Source organism: Pan troglodytes, chromosome 20, assembly GCF_028858775.2.
Source record: "Pan troglodytes isolate AG18354 chromosome 20, NHGRI_mPanTro3-v2.0_pri, whole genome shotgun sequence".
NCBI classification, from domain to species: domain Eukaryota; kingdom Metazoa; phylum Chordata; class Mammalia; order Primates; family Hominidae; genus Pan; species Pan troglodytes.
Genome location: NC_072418.2, coordinates 20,497,127 through 20,512,035, shown reverse-complemented (window position 1 = coordinate 20,512,035; position 14,909 = coordinate 20,497,127). Strand labels below are relative to the sequence as shown.

General features: G+C 50.9%; 1 protein-coding gene across 9 annotated transcripts in view; it reads left to right on the top strand.

The window, feature by feature from the left end:
- The first annotated feature begins 11,621 nt into the window (after positions 1 to 11,621).
- The window catches only part of JAK3 (Janus kinase 3), a 31,157-nt gene continuing 27,869 nt past the window's right edge, over positions 11,622 to 14,909 (top strand). For 5 of the 9 annotated variants that reach the window (XM_009434992.5, XM_009434991.5, XM_063800398.1 and 2 more), the window contains exon 1: positions 11,627 to 11,772. In XM_009434992.5, the coding sequence (XP_009433267.1) occupies positions 11,657 to 11,772 (116 nt within the window). In that variant the 5' untranslated portion in view covers positions 11,627 to 11,656. Of the gene's footprint in view, positions 11,773 to 14,909 lie in introns of all 9 variants that reach the window. The other 4 variants (XM_016934183.4, XM_063800396.1, XM_063800394.1 and 1 more) reach the window with 3 other exon arrangements.

Sequence of the window (14,909 nt, the reverse complement as noted above, 5' to 3'; positions counted from 1 at the left end):
AAGTGTCCTCTTTCGCGCAGCCGTTCACCAGGCCTTCACTACCGGAAGACCCGCCCTCCCAATGCCGCACGTCCATTGGCTCCTCTGCCCCGCACTCAAAGCGATCCGCGTCTTCATTGGCTACGGATCCACCTGCTACTCAAAGTTCGACCTCTCTTCAGCGAGACTTCGTTTCCCAGAAGGCAACGAGGCAAGCTCCACCTGTTCCACCACGACCGTAACGGAGCGTCGGCGCGCGCGGCACATCGGGAGTTGTAGGCACTCCGCCAGTCCCGGCTGCAACTGGGGGCGGCGGCGCGCGCCGCCTGCAGGATGCCTAAGCATTGAACCGGACCTCGGGTGGCTGCGGTGTTTACCATGAGATCCCGATGCTTCACACTCGGGGCCTCATCCTCCGGGGAGGTGTGTTACGGAGGTCTCCACCAGATACCTGAGGGTATCTGTAAAATGGGAATACAAATAATATATTTTTCTCCTAGCGATGTTGCAGCACGAATATTGAATAAGCGCTGGAATGCTGTTTTTGTTAATTTGGGGTCCGATTTGTGTTTCGTAGTAGCTGGGATTCAAACTCTGTCTGTCTGCCTCCAGTTCATAAGAACCTGAGGGAGCGGGGGTTGGGGGAGGGCGCGCGGAGAGCCGGGGAATGGATCAAGATCCAGCCGCCCACTTTGAGGGGCTTGGACTTAGCAGTTTGCTCGGGCAGAAAGAAGCCCTCCTGGGGATGAGGACGGGGACCAGATATGAAAAAAGAAACAGCCGCAAACAACTCCCTGATGACAAGGCTATGAAGTAAAATTAAGAGGAAAGAGGCAGGAGGCTGAGGCATGAGAATCGTTTGAACCCAGGAGCCAGAGGTTGCAGTGAGCCGAGATTGCGCCACTGTACTCCAGCCTGGGCGACAGAGTGAGACTCTGTCTCAAAAAAAAAAAAAAAAATAAAAATAAAAAAAAATAAAAAAAAGACCAGGCGCGGTGGCTCACGCCTGTCATCCCAGCACTTTGGGAGGCCGAGGCGGGTGGATCACTTGAGGTCAGGAGTTCGAGACCAGCCTGGCCAACATGGCGAAGCCCCGTCTCTACTAAAAATACAAAAATTAGCCGGGCGTGGTGGCGGGCGCCTGTAATCCCAGCTACTCGGGAGGCTGAGGCAGAAGAATCGCTTGAACCTGGGAGATGGAGGTTGTAGTGAGCTGAGATCTGGCCGTTGCACTCCAGCCTGGGAGACAGGGCGAGACTCCGACTCAGAAAAAAAAGAAAGAAAGAAAGAAAGAAAATAAAGGACAGCAAGCATGCAATTTTTAATTTTCATTTTCTTATTTTGCATTTCTGGTTCTCTTAATCTGGTTTTGTGGATTCAAGTCACTACTGGGTGTGATTTTCTTTTCTTTTCTTTTTCTTTTTTTTTTTTTTTTTTGAGACTGAGTCTTACTCTTTTCCCCAGGCCGGAGTGCAGTGGCGCTATCTCGGCTCACTGCAACCTCTGCCTCCTGGGTTCAAGCAATTCTCCCTCCTCAGCCTCCAGAGTAGCTGGGATTACAGGCGCCCGCCACGATGCCCAGGTAATTTTTGTATTTTTAGTAGAGACAGGGTTTTACCATGTTGGTTAGGCTGGTCTCGAACTGCTGACCTCAGGTAATCCGCCTGCCTCCACCTCCCAAAGTGTTGGGATTACAGGCGTAAGCCACCGCGCCCGGCCCAATGATTTTCTTATTCCAGTACAACTTGGCTCCCTTCACCTCCTTTGTGCCGTTAATGTCAAATATGTTACCTTTCTCTATATTGTAGACCCAACAATACAATTAATATATAGTTTGTTGTTGTTGTTGTTGTTGTTGTTTTGAGATGGAGTTTAGCTCCGTCGCCCAGGCTGGAGTGCAGTAGCGCGATCTCAGCTCACTGCAACCTCCGCCTCCCAGGTTCAAGCGATTCTCCTGCCTCAGCCTCCCGAGTAACTGGGACTACAGGCGTGCACCACCACGCCTGGCTAATTTTTTGTATTTTTAGTAGAGATAGGGTTTTACTGGGTTGGCGAGGCTGGTCTCAGATTCCTGACCTCAGATGATCCACCCGCCTCGGCCTCCCAAAGTGCTGGGATTACAGGCATGAGCCACCGCACCCAGCCTGTTTTTTTGTTTGTTTGTTTTTTGTTTTTTTGAGACGGAGTCTCGCTCTGTCACCCAGGCTAGATTGCAGTGGCATGATCTCGGCTCACTGCAACCTCCACCTCCCAGGTTCGAGCAATTCTCCTGCTTCAGCCTCCTGAGTAGCTGAGATTACAGGCGTACACCACCACACCCAGCTAATGTTTTGTATTTTTAGTAGAGATGGGGTTTCACCATGTTAGCCACGATGGTCTCGATCTCCTGACCTCGTGATCTGCCTGCCTCGGCCTCCCAAAGTGCTGGGATCACGGGCGTGAGCCATTGTGCCCAGCCTTATTTTTTTGATACAGGATCTCACTCTGTTGCCCAGGCTGGAGTGCAGTGGCGAGATCTCTGTTCACTGCAGCCTCGAACTCCCAGGTTCAAGAGATTCTCCCACCTCAGACCTCCCGAGTAGTTAGGACGGATGCCATGAAACCCAGCTAAGTTTTATATTTTTTTCCTTAAACTCCTGACCTCGTGATCCACCCGCCTCGGCCTCCCAAAGTGCTGGGATTACAGGTGTGAGCCACCGTGCCCGGCCAAGTTTTGTATTTTTTGTAGAGACAAGGTCTCTCTATGTTGCCCAGGCTGGTCTTGAACTCCTAGGCTCTATTGATCTGCCCACCTCAGCCTCCTGAAGTGTTGGGATTACAGGCATGAGCCAAAGCACCTGGCCTTATGCAATCTTTTAAAATTACATACATTACCTTTATATGTGTTCTTCAGATTTTCACGTGGATTGGAATACATGTCTGGGGTCCCTTGTTTTCAGCCTAAAGAATTTCTTTTGGGTGGGTACGGTGGCTCTCACCTGTAATCCCAGCACCTTGCGAGGCCCAGGTGGGTGGATCACCTGAGGTCAGGAGCTCGAGACCAGCCTGGCCAACATGGTGAAACCCCGCTTCTATTAAAAAATACAAAAATTAGCTGGATATTGTGGCGGGTGCCTGTAGTCCCAGCTACTTGAGAGGCTGAGGCATGAGAATCGCTTGAGCCTGGGAGTCGGAGGTTGCAGTGAGCCGAGATTGTGCCACTGTACCCCAGCCTGGGCAACAGAGTGAGACTCTGTCTCGAAAAAATATACATATTTTTTAGTATTTCTTGTGAGGTGGGCAAATTAACTTTTGCACTAAAATCTTTAGCCCAACTGTAGCACAGGTGGTTAGTTACCCAGTCCCTTCCTGGTGGACACTTAGACTGTGAAAATTCGGAAAACTGATGGGTGTGACGCGGGGCAGGGAGGCCAGGGGAGCAGGTCAGCCCTCCTCTGGCTGGGGTTTTCGGGGCAGGACGTCAGGTGAGAGGCGGCTCTATCCCAACAGCGCTGCCGCGAGTGTCCACCAGGTGGCAGCAGAACCATGTCCCATCTGCAGTGGCCCAGCTGAGGCCAAGTGCGAGACCGTTGAACGATACACAACCAGGTTCAAATCTTACCGATGGTTCGCTGGCCGCGTTGCCGCTCTGGGCCTCAGTTTCCCCTTCCACAAAATGAGGCCAATAATAGTCGCCAGCTTTTAGGGTTGTTGTGAGATTTAAATGGCGTATGATTGTTTGGACTGGGAAGGTTGAGGCCCTGCCCTTCCCTCTATGCTGGAACTCACCGCTCTGGCCTCAGTTTCCCCAAAGTGCTGAGCGGCTACAAGCAGGTGGAAAGAGATCCTGGAAAGGGCAGAGCGCAGCCTGGAGCACAAATTGGATCCTGGGACAGCAGGAGAGGGGCAGGAAAAGGAATTTAGGGAGGACAGGGGAGGAGGAACCTTGGGGCCTCGTGCTTCTGCCTTCAAGGCCTGGGTTGGAGCGGAGGGAGGGGCATGCCAGGGTGGGGAAGGGCACGGGTTGTGATGTGCTGACTGTTTGTTTCAAAGCTTTATTATTTTTCTTTAGTTTCTTTTTTTTTTTTGAGATGGAGTCTCACTGTGTTCCCCAGGCTGGAATGCAATGGCATGATCTCAGCTCACCGTAGCCTCTGCCTCCCAGGTTCAAGCGATTCTCCTGCCTCACCCTCCAGAGTAGCTGGGATTACAGGCACCCATCATCATGCCTGGCTAATTTTTGTAGAGACAGGGTTTCTTGTTTCTTTTTTTTTTTTTTTTTTTTTGAGACGGAGTCTCACTCCATTGCCAAGGCTGGAATGCAGTGGCACAATCTCAGTTCACTGCAGCCTCTGCCTCCCGGGTTCAAGCCATCCTTTCCTGCCTCAGCCTCCTGAGTAGCTGGGATTACAGGCATCTGCCTCCACGCCCGGCTAATTTTTGTAATTTTAGTAGAGACGGGGTTTCACCATGTTGGCCAGGCTGGTCTTGAACTCCTGACCTCAGATAATCCGCCCACCTCAGCCTCCCAAAATGCTGGGATTACAGGCGTGAGCCACCGCGCCCGGCCCAGAGCTTTATTATTTTTCTTTTTGGTTGGGCACAGTGGCTCATATCTGTAACCCCAGCACTTTGGGAGGCTGAAGCGGGCAGGTCACTTGAGGTCAGGAGTCGAGACCAGCCTGGCCAACATGGTGAAACCCCGTCTCTACTAAAAATACAAAAATTAGCTGGGTGCAGTGACACACACCTGTAATCCCAGCTACTCGGGAGGCTGAGGCACGAGAATCACTTGAACCCTGGAGGCGGAGGTTGCAGTGAACCAAGATCATGCTGCTGCACTCCAGCCTGGGCAACAGAGTGAAACTGTCTTAATTTAAAAGAAAAAAAAAGCTTTATTATTTTTCTTTCTTTTACATGTTGTCGGTGCCTGAGTGATGCCGTGGCCCCAGCTTCCTAGTGACACACTTGGCCCGGCAGGATTCCTCTGCCCCCACCTCGGGCCATGCAGGAATCTGACCTGAGCAGGCTGGTCCTGGGCTAGTCTGTGTCTCTATTATCACCATCCAGTGGGGCCCAGGCGAGGAGTTCCTGGTTGGCAGGGCTGTCCAAGGGCACCCCTGTCCCCCCTGTCTTTTTCCCAGGGACTTTGAAGGCACCAGTTTGTTCATCCAGGATTCTGGGCCAAGCCACAGCTTGGATCACGGAGCGTTCACAATGCTGATCTGCCTCATCCTTCCCACTGTCTCCCTCATCTCACTTACTGGCACCAGTGCCTTCCCAAGGCTGGGCCCAAGACACCCAAATCTTGGTTTCTGACCCTTGGTCCTCAAAACACTGTAAAGCCACCCACTTGTGTGCACTCCGGACTCCAGGTCCCTGGCCTTCTTTTTTTTTTTTTTTTTTTTGAGATGTAGCCTCTTTCCTGTCACGCAACCTTGAGTGCAATGCAGTGGCGCGATCTCAGCTCACTGCAACCTCCACCTCCCGAGTTCAAGCGATTCTCCTTCCTCAGCCTCCAGAGTAGCTGGGATTACAGGCGTGCGCCACCACACCCAGCTAATTTTTGTATTTTTAGCAGAGACGGGGTTTTACCATGTTGGCCAGGCTGGTCTTGAACTCCTGACCTCAGGTGATCCACCCACCTTGGCCTCCCGAAGTGCTAAGATTACAGGCATGAGCCACTGCACCCGGCCTTTTTTTTTTTTTTTTTTTTTTTTTTTTTTGAGACAGAGTTTTGCTCTTGTTGCCCAGGCTGGAGTGCAATGGTGTGATCTCGGCTTACCGCAGCCTCCACCTCCTGGGTTCAAGCGATTCTCCCGCCTCAGCCTCCCAAGTAGCTGGGATTACAGGCATGCACCACCACATTCGGCTAATTTTGTTTTTTCAGTGGAGATGGGGTTTCTCCACGTTGGTCAGGCTGGCCTCAAACTCCTGACCTGGGACTACAGGTGTGCACCACCATGCCCAGCTAATTTTTGTGATTTTTTTTGGTAGAGGTGGTGTTTCGCCACATTGCCCAGGCTGGCCTCAAACACAAGTTGTTTGTCAGAGACCAGCCTGCAAATCTCCCAGGGTGCTGGGATTACAGGCGTGAGCTACCATGCCCAGCCTAGGGGCCTCTTTTATAAGGGCATTAATCCCATTCATGAGAGCTCAACCCTCATGATCTAATCACCTCTTAAAAGGTTCCGCTTCTGAATACCATCACCTTCGAGGTTAGGATTTCAATGTATTAATTTTGGGGAGATGCAAACTCTCAGACCATCACAGTATTTTATCTTTTTCAGTGCTGCTGCAAAGGAAATTTTTCAAAATTTTTTTATGTTCCAATTGTTTGCTGCTGGTGTATAAAAATTCAATTGACTTTTGTATTGAATTCAACGGACTTTTTAAACCTGGTAACTTGCTGAATTTATGTATTAATTTCAGTAGTTGTCTTATAGATTCCCTTGGGTTTTTGACATAAACAATCATATCATCAGCAAATAGCAACAGTTTTATTTACTTTTTTTTATTAGTTATTTTGTTCTGTTTCGCTTGATACAGAATCTTGCTATGTTGCCTTTAAATTCCTGGGCTCCCATTTCAGCTTCTCCAGTAGCTGAGGCTACAAGCATGTATCACCATGCCCAGCCACACCTGACTTGTTTATTTTTCTCATCTATTTTTTTTTTTTAAGACAGGATCTCGCTCTGTTGCCCAGACTGGAGTGTAATGGTGTGATGATGGCTTACTGCAGCCTTGTCCTCCCTGACTCAAGCAATCCTCAGCCTCCCAAATAGCTGGGACAACAGGTGTGAGCTATCACACCCTGCCAATTTTTAATTTTTTTTTTTTTTTTTTTTTGAGACAGAGTCTCCCTCTGTCACATAGGCTGGAGTGCAGTGGCACGATCTTGGCTCACTGCAACCTTCACCTCCCGGGTTCAAGCGATTCTCCTGCCTCAGCCTCCTGAGTAGCTGGGATTACAGGTGCGCATCACCACGCCCGGCTAATTTTTGTATTTTTACCATACCTGGCTAATTTTTGTATTTTTAGTAGAGATGGGGTTTCACCATGTTGATCAGGTTGGTCTTGAACTCCTGACCTTGTGATTCTCCCACCTCAGCCTCCCAAAGTGCTGGGATTACAGGTGTGAGCCACCGTGCCTGGCCTTTTTTTTTTTTCTGAGACAGAGTATTGCTCTGTTGTCCAGCCCAGGCTGGAGTGCAGTGGCATGATCTCGGCTCACTGCAACTTCCACCTTGTCAGTTCAAGCCATTCTCATGCCTCAGCCTCCTGAGTAGCTGGGATTGCAAGCATGTGCCACCACGCTGGGCTAATGTTTGTATTTTTAGTAGAAACGGGGTTTCATCATATTGGCCAGGCTTGTCTCAAACTCCTGACCTCCAATGATCTGCCCACCTCGGCCTCCCAAAGTGCTGGGAGTACAGGTGTGAGCCACTACACCCAGCAATTTTTAAATTTTTTGTAAAGATGGCGTCTCATTATATTGCCCAGGCTGGTCTCCAACTCCTGGGGTCAAGCGATCCTCCCACCACGGCTTCCTGAAGTGCTGGGATTACAGGCGTGAGCCACCATGCCCAGCTTTTCTTTTCTTTTCTTTCTTTCTTTTTTTTTTTTTTAGACGGAGTCTCACTCTGTCACCCAGGCTGGAGTGCAGTGGCCCGATCTTGGCTCACTGCAAGCTCCGCCTCCCTGGTTCACACCACTCTCCTGCCTCGGCCTGCTTTTTCTTTTCTTATTACGGTGGCTAACATCACCAGAACAATGTTGAATAGAGGTGGTGAAAATGGACATCCTTGTCTTGTTTCCAATCTCAGGAGGAAGTTATTCAGTCTTTTACCATTTTTGTTTTTGTTTTTGAGATGGTGTCTCGCTCTGTCGCCCAGGCTGGAGTACAGTGGCACAATCTTGGCTCCCTGCAACCTCTGCCTCCTGGACTCAAGCCATCCTCCCACTTCAGTCTTCCAAGTAGCTGAGACTACAGGTGCATACCACCATGCCTGGCTAATTTTTGTATGTTTTGTAGAGACGGATCTCACCATGTTGCCCAGGCTAATCTCCAATTCCTGAGCTCAAATGATCCTTCCACGTTGACTTCCCAAAGTGCTCAGATTATAGGCATGAGCCACCGCGCCCAGCCCTGCCTCACTGTACTCTTAATTTTCATTTGGCAAGCGAAGCTGAGGAACTTTTTCTGGGTTTAAGAGCTATTTGTCCTCCATTTTCTGTGACTTCTGGATTCATATCCGCCTAAGTGGTTGGCATTTTCTTACTGCTTTCTAGATGTTACTTATTTAATGAGGATATTTTATCCATGAGTTCAATTTTGTTTCCAGTTACACTTTGATTGTATTTTATTCTTTGATTGTATTTATGGACTTCTTGTCAGCAGAAAAATGTGGGTGTTTGCATCACTGACGTGCCCCATTTTTCTCGGGCAAGTTCTGGGTTCTGTCCCCAGAACTTCCTTTTTTTAAAAAAAAATTATTTATTTATTATTATTATTTTTTTTTGATACGGAGTCTTGCTCTGTCGCCCAGGCTGGAGTGCAGTGGCGCGATCTCGGCTCACTGCAACCTCCACCTCCCAGGTTCAAGTGATTCTCTTGCCTCAGCCTCCTGAGTAGCTGGGACTGCAGGCGCCCGCCACCACACCCAGCTGCGTTTTGTATTTTTAGTAGAAATGGGGTTTCACCAGGTTGGCAAGGCCGGTCTCGAACTCCTAACCTCAGGCGATCCGCCCGCCTCAGCCTCCCAAAGTGCTGGGATTATAGGCGTGAGCCACCGCGCCCGGCCAGAACTTCCTTTTAGAGCCTTCACATGCCCTTCTCTGGGGCTGAAGGTACCACTTTGATCCTCACCCCAATCTCCTCTTACTTATTCTCAAAATATTGCAGAAACCATCACACTGGAGGTAGCAGAGACCCAGAAACTCACTGTACTTCCGGAAAGCAGAGGCTTCAGTCTCAGGCCAAGGATGAGAACATAAGGTTGCATTCCTGTCTGCTGAAGCCACCCAGGAAGTGAAAGAAAACACTACAACTAAGCTTCTGCTTGGCACTTCCTGCCGCAGGTCAGCTGTGGCTCCACTAAGCTCCACTAAGCTGAGGACATAATCTATATCTCTATAGATATAGATATATCTATATCTCTTTCCCTTGACCCACGCGGCCCTACCCACGCCATCAAATGAGTCTCAGCCCCCCGTGTCCCTGACATCCTGCTCTTCTCAGGAACACTGTGAATTCGTGAAGCCTCCCGGCCTTTGCCTGGGCTGTTCTGCCTGCCAGAACTGCCCACACTCCCACATTCTCAGGTCACTCTCTGGCTAGTCCCACTTGTTGTTGGATTTCAGTATCAAAGCCACCTCCTCCAGGAAGCCCTCCCAGATCCAATCATCTCTCTTAGCAGACTGGTCCCAGGGGCAACTGATATAATTATTGGGCAATAGCTTGTTTATTGCCATCTCCCCTGCTGGACTGTCAGCTTCCCTGGATGGGGATTGGGTCTGCATTGTCCCCGATTCCCTGCACACAGGCTGTACCCAATAAGCATCTCTGGCTGATTGAACAGTTAAGATCAACAAAATACTTACCAAACCATTTTGTGTTAAGACTTGTGATGGTGATACAGAGATGAAAAGTCTTTTTTTTTTTTTTGAGACAGTGTCTCACTCCCATTGCCCAGGCTGGAGTGCAGTGGCATGACCACAGCTAACTGCAGCCTCAACTTCCTGGGCTCAGGTGATCCTCCCACCTCAGCCTCCCCTAGTAGCTGGGACTACAGGCACATGCCACCACATCCAGCTTATTATTTTGTTGTTGTTGTTGTTGTATTTTTTGTAGAGACAGGGTTTCACCATGTTGCCCAGGCTGGTCTCGAACACCTGGGCTCAAGCCATCCTCCTGCCTCAGCCTCCCAAAGTGCTGGGATTACAGGTGTGAGCCACTGCTCTTGGCCACAACTTCTTAAATCTATTCCTTTTTTTTTTTTTTTTTTTTTTTTTTTGAGACAGAGTATCGCTCCGTCGCCCAGGCTGGAGTGCGGTGGCACAATCTCAGCTCACTACAACCTCCGCCTGCCTCCTGGGTTCCAGTGATTCTGCTGCCTCAGCCTCCCAAGTAGCTGGGATTACAGGCGCATGCCACCACGCCCAGCTAATTTTTATATTTTTAGTAGAGATGGGGTTTCACCATGTTGGCCAGGCTGGTCTCGAACTCCTAGGCTCAAGCAATCTTCCCACCTGGGCCTTCCAAAGTGCTGGAATTACAGATGTGAGCCACTGCACCCGGTCACCACTTTGTCAGTCTATTCCTGAAGCTCTACTTCCGGGGCTCTGATCCTATTATCCTAAGAACACTGGCCCAAGTCTCTTTGCATTTGGATGCTGCCCGGGCCTTCTGCCTCTTCCATTTATAACAGCTCCTACTTCCAACACTCCTGTGGCTCCAGATTATGCTCCGGGCAAAACCCACCCTTCTCCCAAAGACCCTGATCCCCCTGTCCCCCCACGATCTTGCCCCTGTTGACCGCCCTGCAGTCCCCTTCCCCCTCATCTCACCCCTGCCCCTGGCCTCCTGACTGCTCTTCAAGCTGCTAAGATCACTGCCCTTTCAAGGTCTTTGCCCATCCTGTGCCCTCCTCCTGGAGCACCCTTTCCCTGGCCAGCTCCCTGTCCTGCCTCGGGTCCAAGTTCCAGTCTGTGCCTGTCCTGACACCCTGGCTTTCTTTGTTGTCTGCGATGATTTGGCTCCTTCATTTGCTCATTGTCTCAGCGCCAGATCACAAGTTCCAAGAGACCAGGCCGGATCCACCTGGTTTTTTAGGGCTGGGCCCAGGGCACCACAGGCAGAAATGGGTCATTATCTCTCCCTGAGTCTTTTCTTTTTTTTTTAAACGAAGTCCCGCTCTGTTGCCAGGCTGGAGTGCAGTGGCGCCATCTTGTCTCACTGTAACATCTGCCTCCTAGATTCAAGCAATCCTCCCACCTCAGCCTCCTGAGTAGCTAGGATTACAGGCATCACCAGGCCTGGCTAATTTTCCTGTTTTTAGTAGAGACAGGGTTTCATCATGTTGGCCAGGCTGGTCTCAAACTCCTGACTTCAAGCGATCCGCCCGCCTCAGCCTCCCAAAGTGCTGCGATTACAGGCCACCACGCCTGGCTAATTTTTGTATTTTTAGTAGAGACGGAGTTTCGCCATGTTGGCTAGGCTGGTCTCAAACTCCTGACCTCAAGTGATCGCCCGCCTCAGCCTCCCAAAGTGCTGGGATGACAGGTGTGAGCCACTGCGCCCAGCGTCTCCCTGAGTCTTTAAGGGAGAAATACCTCAAAGAAGAACTTGACCTTCCTCTGGGGCAACTTCCCTGCTTCCCTCCTGGGCAAATCCAGCCAGGTTTCCTTCCCTGGGTGCAAAATTAGTTCCACTGGGTGCCCAACTCACACATGCTACCGATGGGTAAACTGAGGCAATAAGGGCCGGGCCAGAGCCCCACTTAACAAGTGGGTCTAGAGTCGGCTGAGCCCCTGGTGTGACCCAGACCCTTCTCTGTGCTATCATCAGTTCCTTTGGCTTAGGGGTCTCCAGCAGCCTGTCTGAACGGGGCGGCTGATGCAGAGGCTTCCGGAACTTTCTGCCCCTCCTTGCCCGCCTCCCCGCCCCCGGCTCCCGCAGGGCCCTGACTTTCGGTAAATGACAGTGGCTCAGGAAACCAAGGGGCCCACACAGGAAGGAGCCGAGTGGGACTTTCCTCTCGCTGCCTCCCGGCTCTGCCCTCCCTTCGAAGGTCCAGGGTCCCTGCCCGCTAGGTAAGAGCTGGCGATGCCGCAGGGCTCTGCCCAGACACTGGGGGAGGATGGTGGTGGCTGGGGATGGCTGGGCTGGGGCAGGGTGCTGCCAGGGCAAAGGCTAGCTCGCCTTCCAGGCCTCGGAGGAAAGCTGCGAGACAGACGTGAGCCGAGACTCGCATCCTCCGGTCGCTCGCTTCTCTGGGCTTCGGCTTTGACTAAGGCCGGGAGATGCCTGCCTTGCGGCCCTGGAGGAGTCACTGCGCATGCGCGAAGGGGGCTGCGGGGTTGGGGGGTGGGGAGGAGGGATTGGGGGGCGGAGTTCCCAGCCCCTACCCTCCAGGCCTTCCCGGTCCAGACACAGGGTACCCGACCATGCCAGGTTGCAGAACGTTGAGGATTATAAACAGGGGATGCCGAGGCGGGAGGATAGCTTGAGGCCAGGAGTTCAAGGCCAGCCTGGGCAACATAGCCAGACCTCCATTTCTACAAACATTTTTAAAAAACCAAAAAAACTATGGCGTTTTCTGGGACCAAACATCACCTCTGACTTTTCATTTTTTTTTTTTTGTTCAATATTACAAAATAATAATATTTTGTTAAGATTTTTTTGTTGTTGTTTTGGAGATGGGGGTCTTGCTATGTTGTTCAGGCAGGTCTCTAACCCCTGGCCTCAAGCTTTCCTGCTGCCTCAGCCCCCTGAGTAGCTGGGATTGCAGTGGGGCGCCACTGCCACCGAAGCCTTATTTTAAACTCGATTGGGGCTGGGCACAGTGGCTCATGCCTTAATCCCAACACCTTGGGAGGCTGAGGCCAGCGGATCACTGGAGGTCAGGAGTTCGAGATCAGCCTGGTCAACATGGTGAAACCCTATCTCTACTAAAAACACAAAAATTAGCCAGGTTTGGTGGCGGGTGCCTGTAATTCCAGCTACTCAGGAGGCTGAGGCAGGAGAATCGCTTGAACCTGGGAGGTGGAGTTTACAGTGAGCCGAGATCATGCCACTGCACTCCAGCCTGGGAGACAGAACAAGAATCCGTCCTCCCCCCTACAAAAAAAAAAAAAAAAAAAAAAAGGCTGGGCAATGTGGCTCACGTGTGTAATCGCAGCACTTTGGGAGGCCAAGGCAGGCGAATCACCTGAGGCCAGGAGTTTGAGACCAGCCTGCCCAACATGGTGAAACTCCGTCTCTACTAAAAATACAAAAATTAGCTGGGCGCTGTGGTGCGCGCCTGTAATCCCAGCCACTTGGGAAGCTGAGGCATGAGAATTGCTTGAACCCAGGAGGCAGAGGCTACAATGAGCCAAGATCGTGCGACTGCACTCCAGCCTGGGTGACAGTGCGAGACTCCGTCCCAAAAAAACAAACAAACAAAAAACTTGATTGGCTGATGTTGAGGGGACGATAGAGAGGCTATGGTGTGTGATTTTATTTCTATAAAGGGCAAAACTAGGCATCAATCTCTCTGTGGGAGAGATGGGGCTCCTCCAAGTTTCCTGGGACTAGGAATGTGCTCATTCTTGGTCTGGGCATCGGTGACATCAAAGTGTCCCTTTGGTAAGGTTCTTTCCCCCACAAGACTTCCCTTCCCACAGTAACCACCACACCGCTGTGCCAATTGCCCTTCCTGTTTGGTTTAACAGGCGTTTGTTGATCGCTTACCGGCACATCATCAAGAAATATAAAAATTAATGCACATTAATTGAGTTGACACTTTAGGCCTGGATTGCGCTCAGCAAACCACCTCAATGAGGATGCTGGGGAGTCAGCCCATTTCACAGCTGCGAAAGCTGAGTCCTAGGGGTCCTAGTCCTCTGATTGTCTTAAACCTCATTAGGCCGGGTGCAGTTTCTCACGCCGGTAATCCCAGCACTTTGGGAGTCCGAGGCAGGAGGATCACTCGAGGTCAGGAGTTCCAGACCAGCCTCGCCAACATGGTGAAACCCCGTCTCTACCAAAAATACAAAAATTAGCCGGGCATGGTGGCGTGCCCCTGTAATCCCAGCTACTTGGGAGGCTGAGGCAGGAGAATCACTTGAACCCAGGATGCAGAGTAAGCCGAGATTGTGCCACTGCACTCCAGCCTGGGCGACAGAGCTAGACTCTGTCTCAAAACAAAAACAAAAAAACCCTCATTAATGCCGCCCCACCCCAGCCACAGGGCATTATTTTGGATCATAGTTTTTGTATTGTGTTTTTTTCTAGAGATAAGGTCTTGCTGTGTCGCCCAGGCTGGAGTGCAGTGGTGTGATCATAGCCCAATGCAGCCTCAACTTGCAGAGCTGAAGGCATCCTCCTGCCTCAGCCTCCCAAGTAGCTAGGACTATGGGGGTGTGCCACCATGCCCTGCTAATTTTTTAGAGATGAGGTCTCAAAATCCTAGCCTCAAGTGATCCACCTGCCTCGGCCTGTCAAAGTGCTGGGATTACAAGGCTTTTTTTTCTTTTTGAGAGGGGGTCTCACTATATTGCCCAGTCTGGTTTCAAACTCCTGGTCTCGGCCAGGCACGGTGGCTCACACACGTAATCCAGCATTTTGGGAGGCTGAGGCAGGCTGATCACTTGAGGCCAGGAGTTTGAGATCAGTGAAACCCCATCTCTACTAAAAATACAAGAAAATTAGCTGGGCGTGGTGGTGCCCACCTGTAATCCCAGCTACTGGGGTGGCTGAGGCACGAGAATCTCTTGAACTTGGGAGGCGGAGGTTGCAGTGAGCTGAGATTGCGCCACTGCACTCCAGCCTGGGTGACAGCGCGAGACTCTGTCTCAAAAAAGCAAAAAACATAAAACAAACTCCTGGTCTCAAGCTATCCTTCCTTCTTGGCCTCCGGAAATGATGGGATTACAGACATGAGCCACTGCGCCCTGCTGGAACTTAGGTTTTTGTTTGTTTTTCCCAACATTTTCTTCAGATCTTCTTCATTCAGGTCAATTTGAGTGACCTCCTTTTTCTCCCCAATTTTTCTCAGGGGACTCGAAGCCCCACCCCTTGCCCCACCCAGCTGAGGGCCCTGAGTGCTGAGGTTTCTCAGGGCAAGTGAGCGAGCGGGTGGGAGGTGTTGTTGGGGGCTGGAAGCAGGGGGCCAGTTTCCTCCTGGGCCCATCCCAGGGAGGCTTTCCTTCTTTCTTTCTTTTTTTTTTTTTTGAGACAGAGTCTG